Below are 20,479 nucleotides of genomic sequence, written 5' to 3'. Positions count from 1 at the left end.
CTGTAAAACAAAAGAGAAAAGAGAGTGAGAATCAATTTAAAAATATGTAAGTGTGATTTTATAATAGTGATCAGAGATTCCCTATCTCCATGGAGGCAAAAACAAGTACAAAAATAATGTAACTTAAATTATAGAAGAAAAAGTATAAGCTAGTCACTCTTTAGCTGGAATTTCTTTACTGCTCTTGGAATAAAGTCGGAACTCCTTAGCACAGTATGTAAGTCCTGTCTAAGCAAACTCTTATTTTCCTGTCTGGCATCACTTCTCAGGGCTGCGCCCCCTGCAGGGTATATACTTGTCAGAAGGGGCAGCAGTGAGAAGTGTTCCATGCTTCTCTCTACACTGTTCTACCTAGGGCAGGTCCCTCTCTTCTTTACTCGGTAACTTCCTACTGGACAAGACCCAATTAAAGCCTCATTTCTTTGGAGAAGCAGTCTCACCTTCTTCCCACTCCTTCTTGGTGCTTCTTCAAATTCCTGTGTATAGCCCTATCAGACCATTTGATCACACTGCATCACAACAGTCTTTTACTTGTCTGTCCTTACTGTTAGACTCCAAGTGCCTCAAAGGCAGAGTCTGTATCTTTTATTTCTGTTTTTCAGTGCCCTGCACAAAGCCTGGTGCCTACAGAAGTCATTCAATAAATATCAGTTGAACAAAGGAAGGAAATTGAAGGAGGAAGGGACAGAATTGTAGAAATCGTTAAATCCTGGGAGAGAGAGGTTGTGTGATTCTCTCTGGATATCTTTAAGACCAGGATAAGGTTGTTTTAGATAGCTATGATCAAAGCTAAATAAAGAAACAAAGCTGGCTTACTTGAACTAAGAATGATCAATCTTAGGCCAACCCAGACTTAACACCATAGAGAAAATTACTGAGCTCCTTAAAATTAAAAGTTCCACACAATCGGGGCCAGATCCGTGGCTGAGTGGTAAAAGTTCTGTGTGCTCTGCTTCGGCGGCCCAGGTTCTTGGGTTCGGATCCCAAGCACGGACATACTCCACTCATCAGCCATGCTGTGGAGGCATCCCACATACAAAATAGAAGAAGACTGGCACAGATGTTAGCTCAGGGCAAATCTTCCTCAAGGAAAAAAAAAAAAAGGAGGAAGATTGCCAACAGATGTCAGCTCAGGGCAAATCTCCCTCACCCAAAAAAAAAACCAAAAGTTCCACATAGTCATTTTAAGTGAAATGTTAGTTCATTATTTAAGCTTAATTTTCAAAGCAATCACTACAATAAATAGGACAATCATGACAGTACAAATCAAATTACCTTTTAATACGATTCCAGGAATAATAAGAACAAACAATTCATACTGGAAAACCTTTATAAACGGAAAAATATACCCTTGATTCAACAGTCATCTATATGCTAGGCTAAATCAACGTTAATGCCAATAAAAATTTCCACTCTGCAGAAGACCTGCATCATGCAAATGAATGGTGACTCACCTTGGACTCCTCACGTCCAGTTGATAAATATTTCCATCTTGTGTCCCAGCCAATAGCACGAAGCCAGAGAGAAAAGTACAGCAGTTGAAGGCATCTGAGCCAATAAAGAGGAAGACCTGGGAACAAGTGGGAGACAAAAATGCTGTTTAAAGATTAACTTGTTTCTAGGCACCAAGAAAAGGAAAATTTTACCCTTTTTAGAGATATTTTTTTTCTTCCCCCTTTAAGCACTCTTGATCTAAACTACGCATTCATCAACAACTGAGGAAGAAGCACTCCCAGGATTTCAGGAACCTGAGGTTGGCTGAGGACTTAAGCAGTTTACATAATACCATACTCTGAGGCAGCAATTTTCAAACTATTACCCCTCAACACATTGACTCCTAGGATCCTCAACACCAAAAATCCTTTTTTCCCCCTCTTTTCATTACAATCCTCCGTCTGAGAAACATTTGCAATTCACACGTTTAAGTTTTGCTTCATATCACTTTTAACAACCTTTTGAAGGGAGATACTTTGTAGGAAAAGAAACAAGCTTAAATAAAGTGGTGATTTATTTATTTATTTATTTTCATTTTATTTATTTACTTATTTATTTATTTATTGTGCGGAAGATCGGCCCTGAGCTAACATCTGCCAATCCTCCTCTTTTTGCTGAGGAAGACTGGCCCTGGGCTAACATCCACGCCCATCTTCCTCCACTTTATATGGTACATTGCCACAGCATGGCTTGATAAGCGGTGCACTGTTGTGCACCCGGGATCCCCAGTGAACCCTGGGCAGCCGCAGTGGAGCACGCACACTTAACCACTTGCGCCACCGGGCCGGTCCCAATAAAGTGGTGATTTAAAGAATCACAATTCAGGGCTGGCCCGGTGGCATAGCGGTTAAGTTCGCACGCTGTGCTTCGGCGGCCCGGGGTTCGCAGGTTCAGATCCTGGGTACGGACCTATGCACTGCTTGTCAAGCCATGCTGTGGCGGCATCCCATATAAAGTAGAGGAAGATGGGCAAGGATGTTAGCCCAGGGCCAATCTTCCCCAGCAAAAAGAGGAGGATTGGCAACACGTGTTAGCTCAGGGCTAAGCTTCCTCACACACAAAAAAAAGGAATCACAATTCTTCCTATGTATCTGAAAAAAGAAATTATCAGATTTTTATTTACTGTTAGCTCAAACTGATCATTTCTCCGTCAAATGTTCTAAAAAGGAAAGAAAAAAACAAAACAAACAAAATTCTTGATTTTCCTTTGGAAATAAAAGCCAGCATGGAAATTCAGAGTGCGAAGGCAATATGATCAAAAATAATGATGTTCCTGGAACAAACTTTGAAAATGGAAACATCACCAGCACAATGAAGTAACGAGATGAAATGAAAATACAAAGCCTATGGCCAAACCAAATCATTAAAGTTGTCTGGGTGATGATGACAGGAGCTGGAAAGAAATTTTAAAAATCTAATCCCAGGGAACTCAGAGTTTAATTAAGAGCACAGTCTGTCCAGCAGAACCTCAGATGATGAAGGAAGAAAATTCAACTAATTCTTCTATAAAAGACATTCCAGTCATTAACTGATCCAGAGCGCTGAATGCATGAGTCCTTTACTCAGAATTTCTTCACATTACCTTAGAGGTAGAAGCAATCTATAAAACCTCATAATTTTACACATAGCACACTAAGGCCCAGAAGGAAAGTGACTTAACAAAGGTCACAAAGCAGTAGAACATTTAATCCTCATCACATAACCCTGTAAGTCCTACTATGCCCAGTTTAGTGATGAGGAAACTGAGGCTCAGAGAGGTTAAGTAACCCGTCCACTGTCACAGCTACTAAGTGGAAGAGCTGGGATTTAAATGTTGCCCTCATCCCAAATCCCACGCTCTTAATCACTACACTGTACTGTCTCTCACTCATGCAGCTTCCTCAAAAGGTGAACACAGGGAGCAAGTAGAAATGCTTCCAAAACAGCTTTCCAAAAATCAGCGTGACCCCAGGTTGCCCTAGAGTTCAAATATCTTAGAGGAACGACTTGCCGGCTGCCTGCTCTGTAGTCCCAAGCACTGAAGTTTCTTATCTTCCCGGGCCAACAGCAGCATTTTCGACTCTGTTCCAACCTCCCGTTCACCTGCATGACAGATGAGCTATGTCAATAAGAGGCTGGGCTGATCAGCTGGCAGTAGTCACAAAGCACAGACACTGATAGCTGTTTACTGAATTACTCTGTTAGTGATTCATTTATTAACTTAAAAAAGCATTTATGTTCTATATTTTGACTGTGGTATTTTTCTATGACTGTACATATTTGCCAAAACTCACAGAAAAATGCAATTTAAAAAGGTGACTTTTACTATATGCAAAATATATCTCAATAAACCCAACTTAAAAAAATATATATATATAGTAGACCATACGCACTTAACAGCTAAGCCACGGGGCCGGCCCCCCAACTTAAAAATATTATTAAGTCTTTTGTAATGTGACAAGATACCATACTAGGAGCAGAGGTACAATGTTGAACAAAACAGATAATCTCTGACCTCAAGGCTCTTATGTTCTGGAGGAAATGAATTTGATTCATTCACTAAACAAATACTTATTGAGGATCTACCATGTTATCAGACACTCCGCTAGGTGTTGAGGAAATAGTGATGTACAAACAGACAAGGTCCTTACTCTCAAAAATTCTAGTGGAAATAAGAAAGAGTGGAATAGGTAAATAAACAAGTAGGATATTTTCAGACAGTGATGAGTTCCACAGAGGGAATAAAACAGGAACATATGATCAAAAGTGAGTAGATAGTGGGAGGATGGGTGGGGGAAGGTAACTTTAAACTTCAACTTTAAAAAGGCTCAGGGGGGCCAGCCCCGTGGCTTAGCGGTTAAGTCCGGGCGCTCAGCTACTGGCGGCCCAGGTTCGGATCCCGGGCACGCACCAACGCACCGCTTCTCCGGCCATGCTGAGGCTGCATCCCACATACAGCAACTAGAAGGATGTGCAACTATGACATACAACTATCTACTGGGGCTTTGGGGAAAAAAAAGGAGGAGGATTGGCAATAGATGTTAGCTCAGAGCCGGTCTTCCTCAGCAAAAAGAGGAGGATTAGCACGGATGTTAGCTCAGGGCTGATCTTCCTCACAATCAATCAATCAATCAATAAATAAATAAATGAATAGGCTCTGGGGAGGCCACTTTTCAACTGAGACCTGAATGATAAGCAGAAGCCAGTCATGTGAAGAGTTTCGGGAAGTACATTCCAGACTAAGGGAAGAACAAGGCAAAGGCCAGGAGGATGGCAGAGTCTGCTGTGCTGAAAGAACAAACAGAAGGCCTGTGGCTGGAACACAATGGGCCTGGCAGAGGGAGGTATGACATAAGGCTGGAGAGAAATGCAGGGGTCAGAAAGTGTAAGAGTATGTGATAAGCCATGGTAAGGGGTTAGGATTTTTTTTTTTTTTTTTTTTTGGTGAGGAAGATCAGCCCTGAGCTAACATCCATGCTAATCCTCCTCTTATTTGCTGAGGAAGACCAGCTCTGAGCTAACATCTATTACCAATCCTCCTCCTTTTTTTTCCCCCAAAGCCCCAGTAGATAGTTGTATGTCATAGTTGCACATCCTTCTAATTGCTGTGTGTCAGACGCGGCCTCAGCATGGCCGGAGAAGCGGTGCGTCGGTGCGCACCTGGGATCCGAACCCGGGCCGCCAGTAGCAGAGTGCGCGCACTTAACCGCTAAGGCACGGGGCCGGCCCACAGGGTTAGGATTCAATACATGTATAGAAGGAGGCCACCGAGAAGAGCAGGGACAAAGGGGAGTGACATGAATTGATTTATGTTTTTTAAATGACCATAATGGTTTGCTCTGAGGAGAACAGATTATAGGAGAATAGTACAGGCAACGGATGATGATAGACTGCACCAGCATGCTGGCAAGAGGAAGAGAGAGTAGGGGGGAGAGAGAGAGGTGGAAAAATCAGAAACACTCTGAAGGCAGAGATGACAGACTTTGCTGACGTAGGACATGAGGACAGGCGGAGGTAGATCATGAATAAGCTCTGGGCTTGAGCAAATGGGTAGATAGTGGTGCCATTTACTGAGACGGGAAAAAAAAGATTTGGGGTAGGGGGATATCAAACACACCACACCAGAGAGGGTAAGTTCAAGCTGTCTATTAGACATCTAAATAGAGTCTGAAACTCAGGACAGAGGTCTATACTTTAGATACACTTCTGGAAATCTCTAGCATAAATACAACATTTAAAGCCATGGAACTGATGAAATCACCTAGGGAGAAACTGTAGTGAGAGCTGAGAGCCTTCCAATATTTAAAGGTAGAATAATGGAGACTTATAAAAGGAGAATAAGAAGCAGCAGTCAGTGAGATAGGAAGAAGAGCAGTGTAGTGTGGTATCAGAGAAGCCAAGAAAGAAAAGTATCCTGAGGAGAGGAGGTTACTATGTTGAATCCTGTTGAGAATTCGGAAAGATAAGCACAGAGAAATAACACTGGATTAGACAACATGGAGTCACCGGTGACCCTGACAAGAGCCACTGCAGGCCAGTAGGTGGGCACAAACCTCCTAGAATGGGTTGAAGAGAAGTAGGAAGTGAGGAAATTGAGGAAACAAGCAGGGGGGCAGCCTGGTAGCGTAGCAGTTAAGTTAGCGTGCTCCGCTTCGGTGGCCCAGGGTTCACCGGTTCAGATCCCGGGCGCAGACCGACACACCGCTCATCAAGCCATGCTGTGGTGGAATCCCACAAGCAAAATAGAGGAAGATGGGCATGGATGTTAGCTCAGGGCTAATCTTCCACAGCAAAAAGAGGAAGACTGGCAACGGATGTTAGCTGAGGGCCAATCTTCCCCACCAAAAAAAAAAAAAAACAAAAACAAAAAAAAAAAGAGAGAGAAAACAAGCATATTTTCATTTAAGTTACTTTAAATCAACTAAATTTTAAAAATTTAACCTTGTTTTAAAAAATATCTGTGAAATCTTAGGTTTGAAGTGAGACGTGTGTGTATTAACATATAACTATTAAAAATGTGTACTGCCTGAAATGATCTTGTTTATCACTAACTGCACATGTATCACACTTTGGGAAATGCTCTTTCTATTAATCCATTAATTACCAAAGAGGGGCCAGGGGCTAAAGAGGGGCTACATCTAAGTGGGAACAGGGAACATCTGGTGGTCAGCAAGAGTTTTAGTTCTTTGGACCACAGTGCATCTCTGTGGGAAATTTAAGAGAGGAGGGAAGAGCACCTGTAGTGTGTCAAAAGTGAGGGGCAAAATTAACCCACATGAGCTGAAAACCTATGTCCACACACAAATCTGCACACGGATGTTTACAGCAGCTTTATTCATAAGTGCCAAAACTTGGAAGCAACCAAGATATCCTTTAGTAGGTGAACGGATAAATAAACTACAATTCATCCAGACAATAGAAAATTATTCAGTGCTAAAATGAAATGAGCTATCAAACCGTGAAAAAACATGGAGGAACCTTAAATGCATATTACTAAGTGAAAGAAGCTGAACTGAAAAGGCTACATAGTTATGATTCCAACTGTGACATTCTAGAAAAGGCAAAACCATGGAGACAGTAAAACTATCAGTGGTTGCCAACGGTTATAGGAGAGGAAGGGACAAACTGGTAGAGCACAGAGCATTTTCCGGGCAGTAAAACGTCTGTATGATACTATAATAACAGACACGTGTCCTTATGCATTTGTCCAAACCCACAGAATGTACCAAGAGAGAAGCCTAATGTGAACTATGGATTTTGAGCGATAATGATATGTCAATGTAGGTTTATCAATTGTAACAAATGTACCACTCTGGTGGGGGATGATGATAATGGGGGAGGCTGTGCGGGTGTGAGGGTAGAGGGTATACGAAGACTCTGTACTTTCTGCTCAATTTTGCTGTGAATCTACAACCTACAATTTTTGCTCTAAAAAATAAAGTCTATTTTTTTAAAAAAATGTGAGAGGCAAAGATGATGGTAAAAAATAGTCCTATGGAAACAGAGAAGCAAGTATTAGTTATAATCGTGGGAAAATAAAAAAAGAATGCAAGTTGCCTTATTAGGACCTTTATCATTTTGACTCACCAGAGCCAGCATTCTACTCACCTATTTCTTTTTTATTTTTATTTTTTAATAATTTTATTTATTTTTTCCCCCCAACTATCTTTTGCCCCGTAGATAGTTGTATGTCACAGCTACACATCCTTCTAGTTGCTGTATGTGGGACGCGGCCTCAGCATGGTCGGAGAAGCAGTGCATCAGTGCACGCCCGGGATCTGAACCCGGGCCGCCAGCAGCAGAGCGCACGCACTTAACCGCTAAGCCACGGGGCCAGCCCCTCTACTCACCTATTTCCCACTACTACTCTAATCCAACCTCTTGCCCAGCCAAGCAAAGCATATCTTTTTACCCAATAGTCACTTTCACCTCTAAGCTGTTTTTTTGGTTTGTTTTTGTGTGTGCGTGTGAGGAAGATCAGCCCTGAGCTAACATCCATGCCAATCCTCCTCTTTTTTTTGCTGAGGAAGACCGGCCCTGAGCTAACATGTATTGCCAATCATCCTCCTTCTTTTCCCTTTTTCTCCCCAAAGCCCCAGTAGATAGTTGTATGTCATAGTTGCACATCCTTCTAGTTGCTGTATGTGGTACGCCACCTCAGCATGGCCAGACAAGCGGTGTGTCGGTGCGCGCCCGGGATCCGAACCCGGGCCACCAGTAGCAGAGCACGCGCACTTAACCGCTCAGCCACGGGACCAGCCCCTCTAAGCTGTTTTAATGTGAACTATTGGTGGAGCACAGAGTATTTTCCAGGCAGTAAAACTTCAGTATTCTACCCTTACCCCCTGCCCTAGCTCCCATTCTCCCATCCTTCCCAATCTTGTCTGTTCAATTCGAATCCATCCTTCAAGGTTCAAGTCAACTTCTTTTGTGACACCCTTCTCACCTATACTAACCTAAAACACTCTTCTTCCAAAAAACTACTATATTTGCATTAAGAATCAATAAGTTACTTCCGTCAAAATTTTATTGTTCTGTTTTACAGGCATTAGTCTCATCTGCTAAATTAGATTGCACTTACTCAAATGCAATAACTATGACATATACTTCCTTTCTAGATTCCAAAGCAACGGAAACATAATAGGTATGCAATAAATATTAATCTTATGGTGAAAAGAGAAATACCAGCTACAGAGCAGGAAAGGACAAGGAAGAAAAGGAGAAACAGAAGCAAACACTGGAGGGACCTAAGGAAACAAAATAAGCTCACATATCATTATCAACTTACTGGGTATCTGCTCAGGGGAGCCAAGGTTTATGGAGTTGTCAGCAGCACCCACAGCCACTCCATTGATGGAAGAACCACAGTCTGCAATGACTCCCAGGCAGGCTGAACGCCCACAATCCCAAAGTCGTGCTGTCCCATCTCGAGAACAAGATACCACATTCCTCCCCCGATCAACAATGGCTGTATCCAGGACACCTGGCAAGAGACAAAAAAAGACCCTAAGATGGAGTAAATAGTAAAGGAACTACAAGGGCAGAGAAGATCCATCTGTATAAATGACTCCATTCCTTCTAAAACATGTACTGGATATGTACTACATGCTGGGCACGTTCAAGTGGTAGAAAAACAGAAATAAATAGAATAAGGTCCCTGTTTCCCAATGGTTCAAAAACTAGCTGTGAGAAACAGCCATGGAAAAAGCAGCTTTGGATTTAATTTTTAGCGGAGTGTTCTACAGCAGTGGTTTTCAAGTTTCTATTCTGGTTTTAAAACCGGTTTGTGTTTTTTTGGTGAGGAAGAGTTACTCTGAGCTAACATCTGTTGCCAATCTTCCTCTTTTCTTGCCTGAGGAAGATTAATCCTGAGCTAACATCTGTGTCAATCTTCCGCTATTTCGTATGTGGGTCGCCACCACAGCATGGTTTGACGATTGGTGTAGGTCCATGCCCAAGATCCAAACCCACGAACACAGGGCACTGAAGTGGAGTGTGCTGGACTTAACCACTACACCATGGGGCTGGCCCCAAAACCTGTTTTTTAAGCAAAAATTAAGTAGACATCTTAGAGAGTTTGGTTTAAAAATCACTACCTTAAAAGATCCATTGAGAACTAATTGAAACAGTTAGTCTCCCCCTCTTAAAAAAGGATGCGATTTCTGGTCTGGCCAAAATGGAGTAGGCTCATTCCTCCCAAGTCCTTCTCCTCACAACTAAAACAACCTAGACATAACACAACAAACAAGCATAGGAGACTGAAAGATGGAAAGAAGGCGGCAGACCACCTTGCGACCTTAGGACTTGAAGAACAACAGGGCAATGAGTTCCCTGGATTTCCTTGCTGCCTTCCATATATCCTGGACAGGACACTGCAGAAGCCTCCAACACGGAACTGATAGAAAGACAGGCACAGATAAAAACAAAAAAACAACTCCAAGAAGTCAGTCGCCCCTAGGCAAAAGACTAGGAAATGGGCAGCCTAACACAACAGAAAACTTTTTTGGTAATATTCACCTTACTCAAACAGCTACAGAAAAACTGCTACCTCCTGTCCCCTAAGATTTCAGTGGGGCTGAACAGGCAGTGATCTTCACCCCCACCCCTCAAAGCCCCAGCAGATAGTTGTATTTCATAATTGCACATCCTTCTAGTTGCAGTATGTGGGACGCGGGCTCAGCATGGTTGGACAAGCGGTGCGTCAGTGCGCGCCTGGGATCCGAACCAGGGCCGCCAGCAGCGGAGCGCGCGCACTTTACTGCTAAGCCACGGGGCCGGCCCAAGGCAGTGATCTTTTACCCTACTCCCCATGGAAGAAGGAGACAGCACTCCAATTCCTCTCCTCCCCCCAGTGATGTTGACCAGAACAAGGTGGTGGGCAGTAGCACTCTACTTCTTCCAACTCCCTCCCCTGCTGTCAGTCAGCAGGGAACTGAGCTTACAAGCCCACTTGGAGGCAAGAAGGTGGTGCAAGTCGCAGTGGTGCAAGTCGGTGCCCCACTTTCACCAGGAAGGGGTCAGTGGTGCCAAGAGGGAAGCTGAGCTTTCACCTCACCTGTTTGCAAAGAGGTAGTGTGAGCCAGTGCTCCACTTGTGCCAGAGTAGTGTTAAAGGAGCCCAGCAGGAAGCTGAGCATACACATCTGAGGGCCCCCTGTACCATGGGAACTGCCTGCTAAAAAAGATCAAAAAGACCCAGAGTGTTATAATGTCCAAAATGTCCAAAGATTTTATAATTTTTGAAACCCTTTATTACCTGTTATATGAATATATGCTATGGTCTCTGACCTTAGAAGCACACAGCATAAAAAGGCAGAGATATAGTCATGGACATAAAGAGTTACAATACAGTGGCAAATGTGTGCTAACACAGGACTGTACAGAGTAGAAAGGCAGTCCGATCCTATGGTGCTACAGGCAGGGCTAACATTTATTACGACTCATTTACTGATTCTATTATAGGTGCCCAGTAAATACTTGCAGATTGAGGAATAAGAGTACCTGACTGAAGGTCACTTAGCAAATTAGTGACCTTTGGCTTGCTCCCATTCTTCTCAAGGTGAGATGACTTCAGATATACAAACCTTGACAAAAACTCTACAGCATAACTCAACATAACATACAGGTGATGGATGACCCATGCAAGTAACCACATGCCTCAACTCCTACTGAAATTTCACTTTGAAAGCCTTTTTCAGAAAAAGATGAGTTTATGAAAATGCCACAAATTGAAAAAGTAGCCAATTTAAGGCCTGTTTGAGAAAATATGATTAGAGACAACTCAGGTGGGACCTAATCACAGTGTAAGCTTCCAAATATATAAAATTTAAAATAAAAACTAAATCCAATTTATATAGGTGACTATAGTTTTTGGGAAAATAAAATGTAATCCTCGCAATTATATATCCACTGGATAAAGGCCACTGTAGTGAAGGTTTTTAAAATAGCCTTCCCCTCAAAATAGACCTAAGGCGGCAACTTTTTTTTTTTTTGGTGAGGAAGATTAGCCCTGAGCTAACTTCTGTTGCCAATCCTCCTCTTTTTGCTGAGGAAGACTGGCCCTGGGCTAACATCTGTGCCCATCTTTCTCTACTTTATATGTGGGATGCCTGCCACAGCATGGCTTGATAAGCAGTGCATAGGTCTGCACTTGGAATCTGAACCTGCAAAACCAGGGCTGCCGAAGCGGAGCGCACGAACTTAAGCGGAGTGCACGAACTTAACCACTATGCCACCGGGCGGGCCCCAGGAGGCAATACGTTTTGCTGCTATTTTATGTTTCTTATTTACAACATATTTTGTAATTGTAAAGTATCTTGAATTTGGAAAATCCCTTTTCCACTCTATCTCCATAATACATTCAGCATAAATCTAGATAGAAAAGGATCTTAGATCTTTTAAGAATCCTAAGGAATCACCAATAGCAATACTAGGAAGGGCCTTCAGCTCTTATTAAGCAATCAAAGATCTGTTTATGTCTTTATCAGAAAGTTCCAACTGCTATTTAAAAATGTTATTGAAAAAAAAATCAAAATGCTATTGAGTTCCATGGAAGTGATGCAAGCTTTTTAAAAAAATAGTTCTGAAAAGTATGTACTCAAGGCAGGATGCTGCAGCTGTGGCTAGGGAGCTGTGAATGGTATTAACTGTGTACAAATTTCAAGTAACACTCAGCAAAGAGCTGCCATCTAGAAAGTTTTCTTTTTCTATAAAAGTAGAGTAGAAAATTATCACCCTCTCTCTAATAAAATGTCACTCAAAATATAGTGGCATCTAGTGTGGGTCTCTTCACTCTTAGATGACAAGAATATAAGAAAGAGGAGCCCTACAGGAGCAGGAACTTATCAGGAATTACTTTAGAAAGAAGCTAGGAAGGGCCGACCCAGTGGCGTAGTGGTTAAGTTCGTGCACTCTGCTTCAGCAGCCCGGGGTTCACAGGTTTGGATCCTGGGCGCAGAACTACACACCACTCATCAAGGTGTGGTGGAGTCCCACATACAAAATAGAGGAAGACTGGCAACAGATGTTAGCTCAGGGCCAATCTTTCTCACCAAAAAAAAAGAAGCTAGGAAAGTAGCAGGAATGTCTTGGTAAGAGAAGCAGCCATAGCTAAGACTAAGAAGCCACAAAGACTTTAGATATCCAACCAAACAGATACAAGTCCTCATCATATAAACCAAGACGAAAAAGCATTTGCCTTCAAAAAAAGATTCAGCTGAGTCACATATAAACATCTAGCCAAAAGTCTGAGAAAAAAGAATAACATTATATGAAACTACGACTGAACTAAGTATTAGTAAGAAATAGAACAAATTTCATATTTCCAGCCATGTTTTTAACAATTTTACTCTGTTAAAATTATCTAGTTTTACTATTATATTAAGCTGATTTAATGTTGCTAGGAAGCAATGTACATATACGTGTACATGGGAAAAGTAATGGCTGTGACTCAGATCTCAGAAAAAAATGAGCACCTACCTTTACTTGGAGGCAGTACAGCCTATTTCAAAGAAAGTATACAAGAGCTTGAAAATAATAGCCCAAGTGCTGAAAATGCAACCTGGTTTCTTAAACTTATTCTACAAATGTAAGCATCTTTCCTTCTCTGGTGAGCCAAAAACTCAACCAATCAACTGAAATGGTGTTTCATTTAGTCTAAATGTTTTCAGATTATGAAAGATTTGGTGCTTATTACAAAGAATTAGGATTATGAATATATACCTCCAAATTCACCAACCTTAATTAGATTGGGCAATTAAAAAGCTTCAAACTGATTAAGGTATACTTTAAAGCTACTTAGTAAACTCATATTATAAACACAAAACTACTTTATCTTTTCACTGGAAAGATTCAGAAACATACACAAATCTTACCTCTGCTTGCTAAGTAAAAAACACACTAATCCTTTCATTATATATAAAATATGTATCCAAAAGTATTAGGGAAGACCAACTACATATAAAATAAGGTCATATTTGTTTCCACTCCAAAATGTCTACTCTATTAGAAATAACAATTTCTGCTTTTCACATCTGACAAGCATGTTAAAACATCACAAGGTTCACCTTTCCTGGCATGAATTAAAATTTAGTTTTATATTTTATATGAACAATAATATTTACTGTGCACTTATCATATACCAGAGATTATGCCAAATCCTTCATATGCACCATCTCATTTAATATTACTATCCCCATTTTACACGTGAGGAAATTAACGCTCAATAAAGTTAAACAACTTTCCAAGGTCACACAGGTTGTAAGTGGAAGAATTAAGATTTAAACCAAGATTTGTGTGTCTCCAAATCCCATGCTTAACCACTCTACTATACTGCCTCCCTTATTATCATGTTTTCATATACTAGAAGCAGTGATCAAGCCAGGGACTTAATTAAGCCAACAAAAGGTTATCCTTTACAATAGATCTTTGTACAGAGCTTTATTAGTGTCTTAGTGTACTTTATTAATGTCCTAACGGCTCTTAGCAATAAGCATTAGACTATGTCCAGTCCAGTCTTCCTGGTGTTTTCTTTTATATCTTGCTTGCCAAGACTTACCCTAGGGAATAAAAGACCATGTTCGCTTTCAACACTCACTATCTTCTGCTTCTCTTATTTAGTCACCACTTGTGAAACCACTAAAGATCACAGATACAGGTAATAATTCTTTATTCTGTTTTTATGTGGTTCATGGCTTTCGCTAAGAAAATGCTTCAAAATCTCATTTCTAAAGATTTCGTAAAAAGGAGCCACACAAAGCAACTTGGAAGTCATTTGGCTGGAGACAGTGACACAAATGCTGCTAAGTTATTGGAGATTAATCTTGATTTGTGCTTTGTACTGTAGAAGAATGAGCAACCCCAGACCTGGGGCTACTTTACAGAACTAACTGGAGAGGAGCATTCAAGATCTGACAGACATCAGCCTAGATGTCACTTCATGACATTTCTCCTACAGTTTATCATTTCTGTTCAATATAATAAAAATCCCCCTTTCAAGAAAAAAAGTTAGGGGGCCGGCCCAGTGGTGCAAGAGGTTAAGTGCGTGTGCTGCGCTCTGGAGGCCCGAGGGTTCATAGGTTTGGATCCCGGGCCTGCACCAACGTACCGCTTGTCAGGCCATGCTGTGGCGGCATCCCATATAAAGTAGAGGAAGATGGGCAGGGATATTAGCCCAGGGCCAATCTTCCTCAGCAAAAAAGAGGAGGATTGGCAACAGATGTTAGCTCAGGGCTAATCTTCCTCACAAAAAAAAAAAAAAAAAAAGAGGAAAGAAAGAAAAGAAAAAAAGTTAGGATTGTCACACTCTGGAGAAGCCCCAGGACTTTCTCAAAAGGCCAAAAGAACGGAACAACTAGAGGAACAAAAGCTTTAATCAGATTAACAAACATTCTGTAATTCACTCTAAGCTAAGTGACACACATGTTCTTAGGAGAACTGAAGAATGTTGGGACACTTAGGATTCCTGTGGAGGACACACTCAATATCTGCAGTAATCCAAAGGTATTCCTAAACTGATTGTGCACTGATGTTGAATATGCATCTTGTTAAGTCCAACGTGCACAGTCATGCCTTGTTCCACTGGAAAGTTTCCCCGGGCCTCACACACTCAGAGGGATGGCCAGATCTGAGGTGAATCCCTCAGTGTTTCTCCAGACTCCTTCGGCTCCTGGACTCCCCGTCTGTGCAGGACGCTTTGACACCTTAGACCTGTCAGTTCTTCAGGCTCACTGTGAGGAAGGCTGCAAATTTCTATTCCTCTCAGTGCACCCACATACTTACAGTTTTAGAAGTAAACTATTCATTTGCTAAGGTTAACACGTGTGTTTGCTGGATGATCTCTATATAATACAACAAATCAGTATAAAGAAATACTAAAACTTAAAACTCAATCTCTATATGCAAGTTATTTATAATATAGTCAGGTACACAAGGCAAAACAGTGGATTAAATATTATAACTATAGAGCAATAATTCCCAAATAAGTGGTATAGAAGATATGTATTATGGTTCCAAAAGAGGGATCAAGGTAAGGAATTATTTGGGAATGTTATTACATTTTCAAAAATATCCAAACTTGTAAAATAAGAATAACATATTTGTCATCTTTTTAACATTCCAATTAAGGATAAAACATCTCTAAACTACATATTTTTTCCAACCAACAAACCAATCAGTTACAAAGGAAAGATGTTCTCACTGTGTCTCTACAATCTGATATCAACTGGTTACATGGCAAATCCATTTTTAAAATCTGAACTGTGATTTCAAACCACGGGAATCAACAGTCAGTACTAAGCTCTATCTTTGACGTCTGGTGATGCAGCCATTTGCCACGGAGCTTTTATTATCACCTCGGCCAAAGGACTAATAATGAGAAAATGTGGGCACACTTCTCTCTCTTTTTTTCCCCAACACACAGATGGTTTCCTGGGGAGGATTTTTTCCTCTATCAATTGTGGAAGACAACTTCTGTGTAACGCAGTTGGTTTTAGACAGCAATAACAAGACTGAGTAACAAAGGAATTTCTAATCCTTGGAGAAATAGCAGCTCATTTAAATGGCCAGTTGGATGAATTATTTGTGTTTTTGTGGATAACTGGCTTCTGTTTCTATCTTTTTGGTGATTTGTCTCTGGGGATCATTAGAGAAGTCTTTTGGAGAAATCACCCCTTACCTCCTTTGTGACCTTTGAAGGTCACCACGCAGCTAGCATCTTCAGCTGACCAGATCTTCAGTTGGGCATCCATACCCCCACTCAGAACCACAAGGCCTGATGGGAAAAACCTGCAACAATTCACATCAAACACATGTCCTTCCAATACTCTCTGGAAAAACAAAAGAAAATTCCATGCTAGTTCTCTTGTCCATCCCTTGATGTTCTCTTACTCCCATATCCTTGGTCCCTTAAATGAAATATCTACATGCTATACCCACATGCTGGGTTTTAAAACTAAAGAGGTCCAAAGGCTCTTGTTAGCTCATTTGTCTACCAGGTAGTGTTGTAAGAGCTGTTGGTTCCCTTTCCCAGGCTTTGGCTACAAATGGTGCGGATTTGACCTCCATGGCTCTCAGAGTCATCCCTAAGTCTAGTTCTACATATAAGGAGCTGAGGAGGCTTGAGGACTTTAAATCACCTCTTCTTAAAATCCTCTGTACAGACTGCGGGGCTCAGCCATATAATCAGTGTAACAACCTAGCTACTCTGTCTTAGAAACTGCTCACCGAAGGCAGTTCACACAGAGACCACCCACTTAGACATTCACTGGCCTGGCTCCTCCACTGTTCCAGCCCCAATTTGTTCTGGCAAATCACCAAGCTTGAGGATGGTTCTCAGATCAACAAATGAGAGATCAAAGATCAACTGAAGTGCAGTGGTCCTACATTTTTAGAATGGGCCTCTCTTCTTTTCACGACCCAGTCTAAAGTTTCTCAGACCTCCCTTCAAGTATAAGACCTAAAAGTGTATCCAAAGCCTTTACTCTGAGCTCTCCATTGGAAGCTTGCCAGATCTTCATGCTCCCATCAGTACTAGAAGATACACCAAGGCCTCCTCCACTAGAAATGTCCAGGCATGTTACCTGTTCAAAAGACAAAACAACCAGTGTTACAAATAATGAAATGCTCTTCTTCCCTTGAAATATGTTATAACCACCCCCCATTTCACACTCCTATAAGACTTCTTCAAGTCTATCCTTCCCAACACAAAGGACACGTGTTTCATGTGAAGGTTGAATTATCATCACCAATCTCTCAACAAAGCTAGAGCCAACACCTTTTATTTCTCGAAACAAAAAGATATTCTTGTACTCATCTATAGTCTCCAGCCTCAGCTAAGAAGTTTTCCCTATCCCTATATCATTTCCACAGTTTCCATCTTTTGCTACATTATTTTAAAATTAAGACACCTCTCCTAATTCTTACGAACCCACTTACACAAAAAACAGTCTTCCAAGATGCACCAGAAGGATTGAGGGAAAAGCAAAGCTGCTTCCAATTTACTACTTCACATTCCCTCTGAAAAATTCTAAGAAAGAGTGTGCGTGTGTGTGCGTGTGTATGTGTGTATTTCAGAATAAGTAACAGAGAATTCTCAGATTCTCTTATGCAGTTTCTTAATTTTTTCTTTTTGTGAGGAAGATCAGCCCTGAACTAAAATCCATGCTAATCCTCCTCTTTTTGCTGAGGAAGACCGGCTCTGAGCTAACATCTATTGCCAATCCTCCTCCTTTTCTTTTCCCCCAAAGCCCCAGTAAATAGTTGTATGTCATAGTTGCACATCCTTCTAGTTGCTGTATGTGGGACGCCGCCTCAGCATGGCCGGAGAAGCAGTGCGTCGGTGTGCGCCCGGGATCTAAACCCGGGCCGCCAGTAGCGGAGCGCATGCACTTAACCACTAAGCCATGGGGCTGGCCCTATGCAGTTTCAATATTAGCAATCACTTCATGCATAAGCCATAATCAGAATGCCAAGTCTCTTTTATACGCATGCATACATAATACCTTTTTTATTAAAAAACACCCAGTTGCAAATATTCCAGAAATGTAAGACTGAAATATATAATCCCAGACATATTCCAGCAACAATGATTCCCATATGACCTAAATTATTAACGAAAAAGCAGGGATTTTGGCTTTAATTATCAACCTTCCATTTTACTTTGTTCTATGCCAATTAAGCCATAATGAATAGGTCTGGCAAGAACTAAAGGGATAAATGGGTCAACTCCAACACTTTCTAAGACTTTTTCTTCTTTATCTTGGTTCCTAAGAATAAAAGACTGTTAATTGTAGATCCTTTAATTTTAAGGATTATGACAATTAACATTTATATCATGTTTTATCATTCATAAAATATTTTCAAATACAATATATCATTTGAGCCTCATAATAATCTCATTCTGTTCCTAGCTTCCCATTGCTGGGTACTGGGGACACAGAGGTAAATTTGACATAGGCTTGCCTTCACATTCTAGTGTAGGAGACATCTCTCTCAGATCTTTCTTTCTTCAAGACTACTACCACCACCCTAATCCTGGGCCTTAAATCTGACTACTGGTACTGTCAATTAACTTCTTTCAACTCCATATCTGGCTTCTCAACTACATGATGAGCTCTGTAAGTGTTAGAAGTATGTCCAGCACTTTCTTACACAAACCACAGGCTATGTACATAGCAACTACTCAACAAATACCAAATGATAGCAGTTTGGGAACAAGGATGAAGTACCTCATCAATACTCAGTAGGAAAGTAAAGCCATCTGGCCTGTATCAACAAGACCAACTACTGTCCCCATTCACAAGGCCCCAGAAACAAGACATATTTAAACACTTTCCTACTTACTCTGAAATCAATTTTATCCCTAAATCTACATAGTTCAACCTTTTTCCTGACTCAGGTGGCATCTATCCAACTGTTGGCTAGGCATCTACTTTTGGCTTTATAGTGGACACTTCAAACTTAACATGTACAAAACAGAACACTTATGTCCCACTACTCCATACCAACACTACTGCTTGTCCCCCAATCAGTAAATGGCACCACAATCTATCCAATTCTCAGGCCACGATTTTTGGAATCATCCCAACTCCTTATTTTCTCTCACATCTCACATCCAAGTCACTAGCAAATCCTGTCTGGTCCCACATCCCTAGAATATAAGCTCTACACCACAGCTTTATTCGTCGTTACAGCCCCAGTGCCCAGAATAGTACCAGGAATATAGCAGGTGATTAATAAATTGATGAACCACCTAATAATGAGCTCAAATAAGAGAGAGGGAGAATAAGAAATAGAAAAGGTGCACAAGCAATGATTTTTTTAAAAATCACCCACTTCTCAAAAGGTAAGTGGTTTTCCTAACTCCCCCATGGAGTTCATTACTTCCTCCCCCAGTAGTCTTCAGCACTAGGTTCATATATTGTAGCTATTGTCAACCTGGGGCAAATTTGCTCCTGAGGGGACATCTGGGGATGTCTGGAAACATTTTTAGTTGTCACAACTAGGGGTGGTGTCCCACTGGCAACTTGTAGGTAGAGGTCAAGGATGCTGCTAAATATCCTGCAGTGCACAGAACAGCCCCCAACAATAAAGAATTATCCAGCTCACAATGTCAATAGTGCCAAGGTTGAGAAACTCTGATATACTGTATAGTATCCTCTCAGTTAATATACTGTCCCTGGAGGGGACAGGGATATTGTGTTATTTATCTGTGTTACATATCTTTGGGGTCCTAGTTCCTAGACCTAAAAAGTAATTAAGTCAGAACTATCCATTTCTTCCAAAGTGATAGAACACTGAAGAGTAGATTATAGGTCACAGCAGCTGTCTCCTTCCTCCAAACTTTTACTAAAGAAAAAGAGGAAAGGGAACTAACATTTATTGAATAGTTATTACGTGCCAGATACGTAACAGACACTACTCTCATATAATCCCCTCAAAAATCTATATGATGGGTATTATTCCTATTTTTCAGATGAGGAATCTGAGGATTGAGAGGTGATTAAGTGATTTCCCCAATGTGACATAGCAGAGTCAGGATACACACCTAGGTCAGAGTCTAAAGCTAAAGATGTACTCCTTAGTCACAGCAAAAGAACAGAGAGATCAACAGAACAATCCTAAATATCAGATAAAGATGACAATTCAAGTCAATGAGATAAAGGATGGATTACTTCATAGTGATGTGAAATGCTAATCATTTCAAAAAGAACTGTTATATCCCTACTCCGAAATAAATAACAAACTAAAGTTTGAAATGTAAAAAATAAAATATAAAAATTCAAAGAAAATATTGTATGTATAATTTTATTTAACAAACATTTATACTGTGCTTATTATGTTCCAGACTCAATTCTTTCTTTTTTTTTTTTTTCTTGTGAGGAAGCTCAGCCCTGAGCTAATACTCATGCTAATCCTCCTCCTTTTGCTGAGGAAGACCGGCTCTGAGCTAACATCTATTGCCAATCCTCCTCGTTTTTTTCCCCAAAGCCCCAGTGTCACAGCTGCAC

At 41.0% G+C, this 20,479-nt stretch overlaps 1 protein-coding gene across 5 annotated transcripts in view; it reads right to left on the bottom strand.

Moving 5' to 3' along the window:
* The window catches only part of PAAF1 (proteasomal ATPase associated factor 1), a 51,782-nt gene that overhangs the window by 17,348 nt on the left and 13,955 nt on the right, over positions 1 to 20,479 (bottom strand). For 3 of the 5 annotated variants that reach the window (XR_015552690.1, XM_087433436.1, XM_004433981.3), the window contains exons 5-9: positions 16,952 to 17,050; positions 16,147 to 16,297; positions 8,762 to 8,956; positions 3,485 to 3,576; positions 1,455 to 1,570 (exon numbers count right to left, since the gene is read on the bottom strand). Coding sequence is in view for 4 of the 5 variants with exons in the window: in XM_087433436.1 (XP_087289562.1) it covers positions 1,455 to 1,570; positions 3,485 to 3,576; positions 8,762 to 8,956; positions 16,147 to 16,297; positions 16,952 to 17,050 (653 nt within the window). In the remaining variant the exon portion in view is untranslated. Of the gene's footprint in view, positions 1 to 6; positions 1,328 to 1,454; positions 1,571 to 3,484; positions 3,577 to 8,761; positions 8,957 to 16,146; positions 16,298 to 16,951; positions 17,051 to 20,479 lie in introns of those variants that run through there. The other 2 variants (XM_087433437.1, XM_087433438.1) reach the window with 2 other exon arrangements.

This window comes from Ceratotherium simum, chromosome 7 (assembly GCF_057802395.1).
Source record: "Ceratotherium simum simum isolate JZ-2026a chromosome 7, ASM5780239v1, whole genome shotgun sequence".
Lineage (NCBI taxonomy): Eukaryota > Metazoa > Chordata > Mammalia > Perissodactyla > Rhinocerotidae > Ceratotherium > Ceratotherium simum.
Note: the sequence above shows the minus strand (reverse complement) of the source record. Positions and strands in the feature narration are given on the sequence as shown.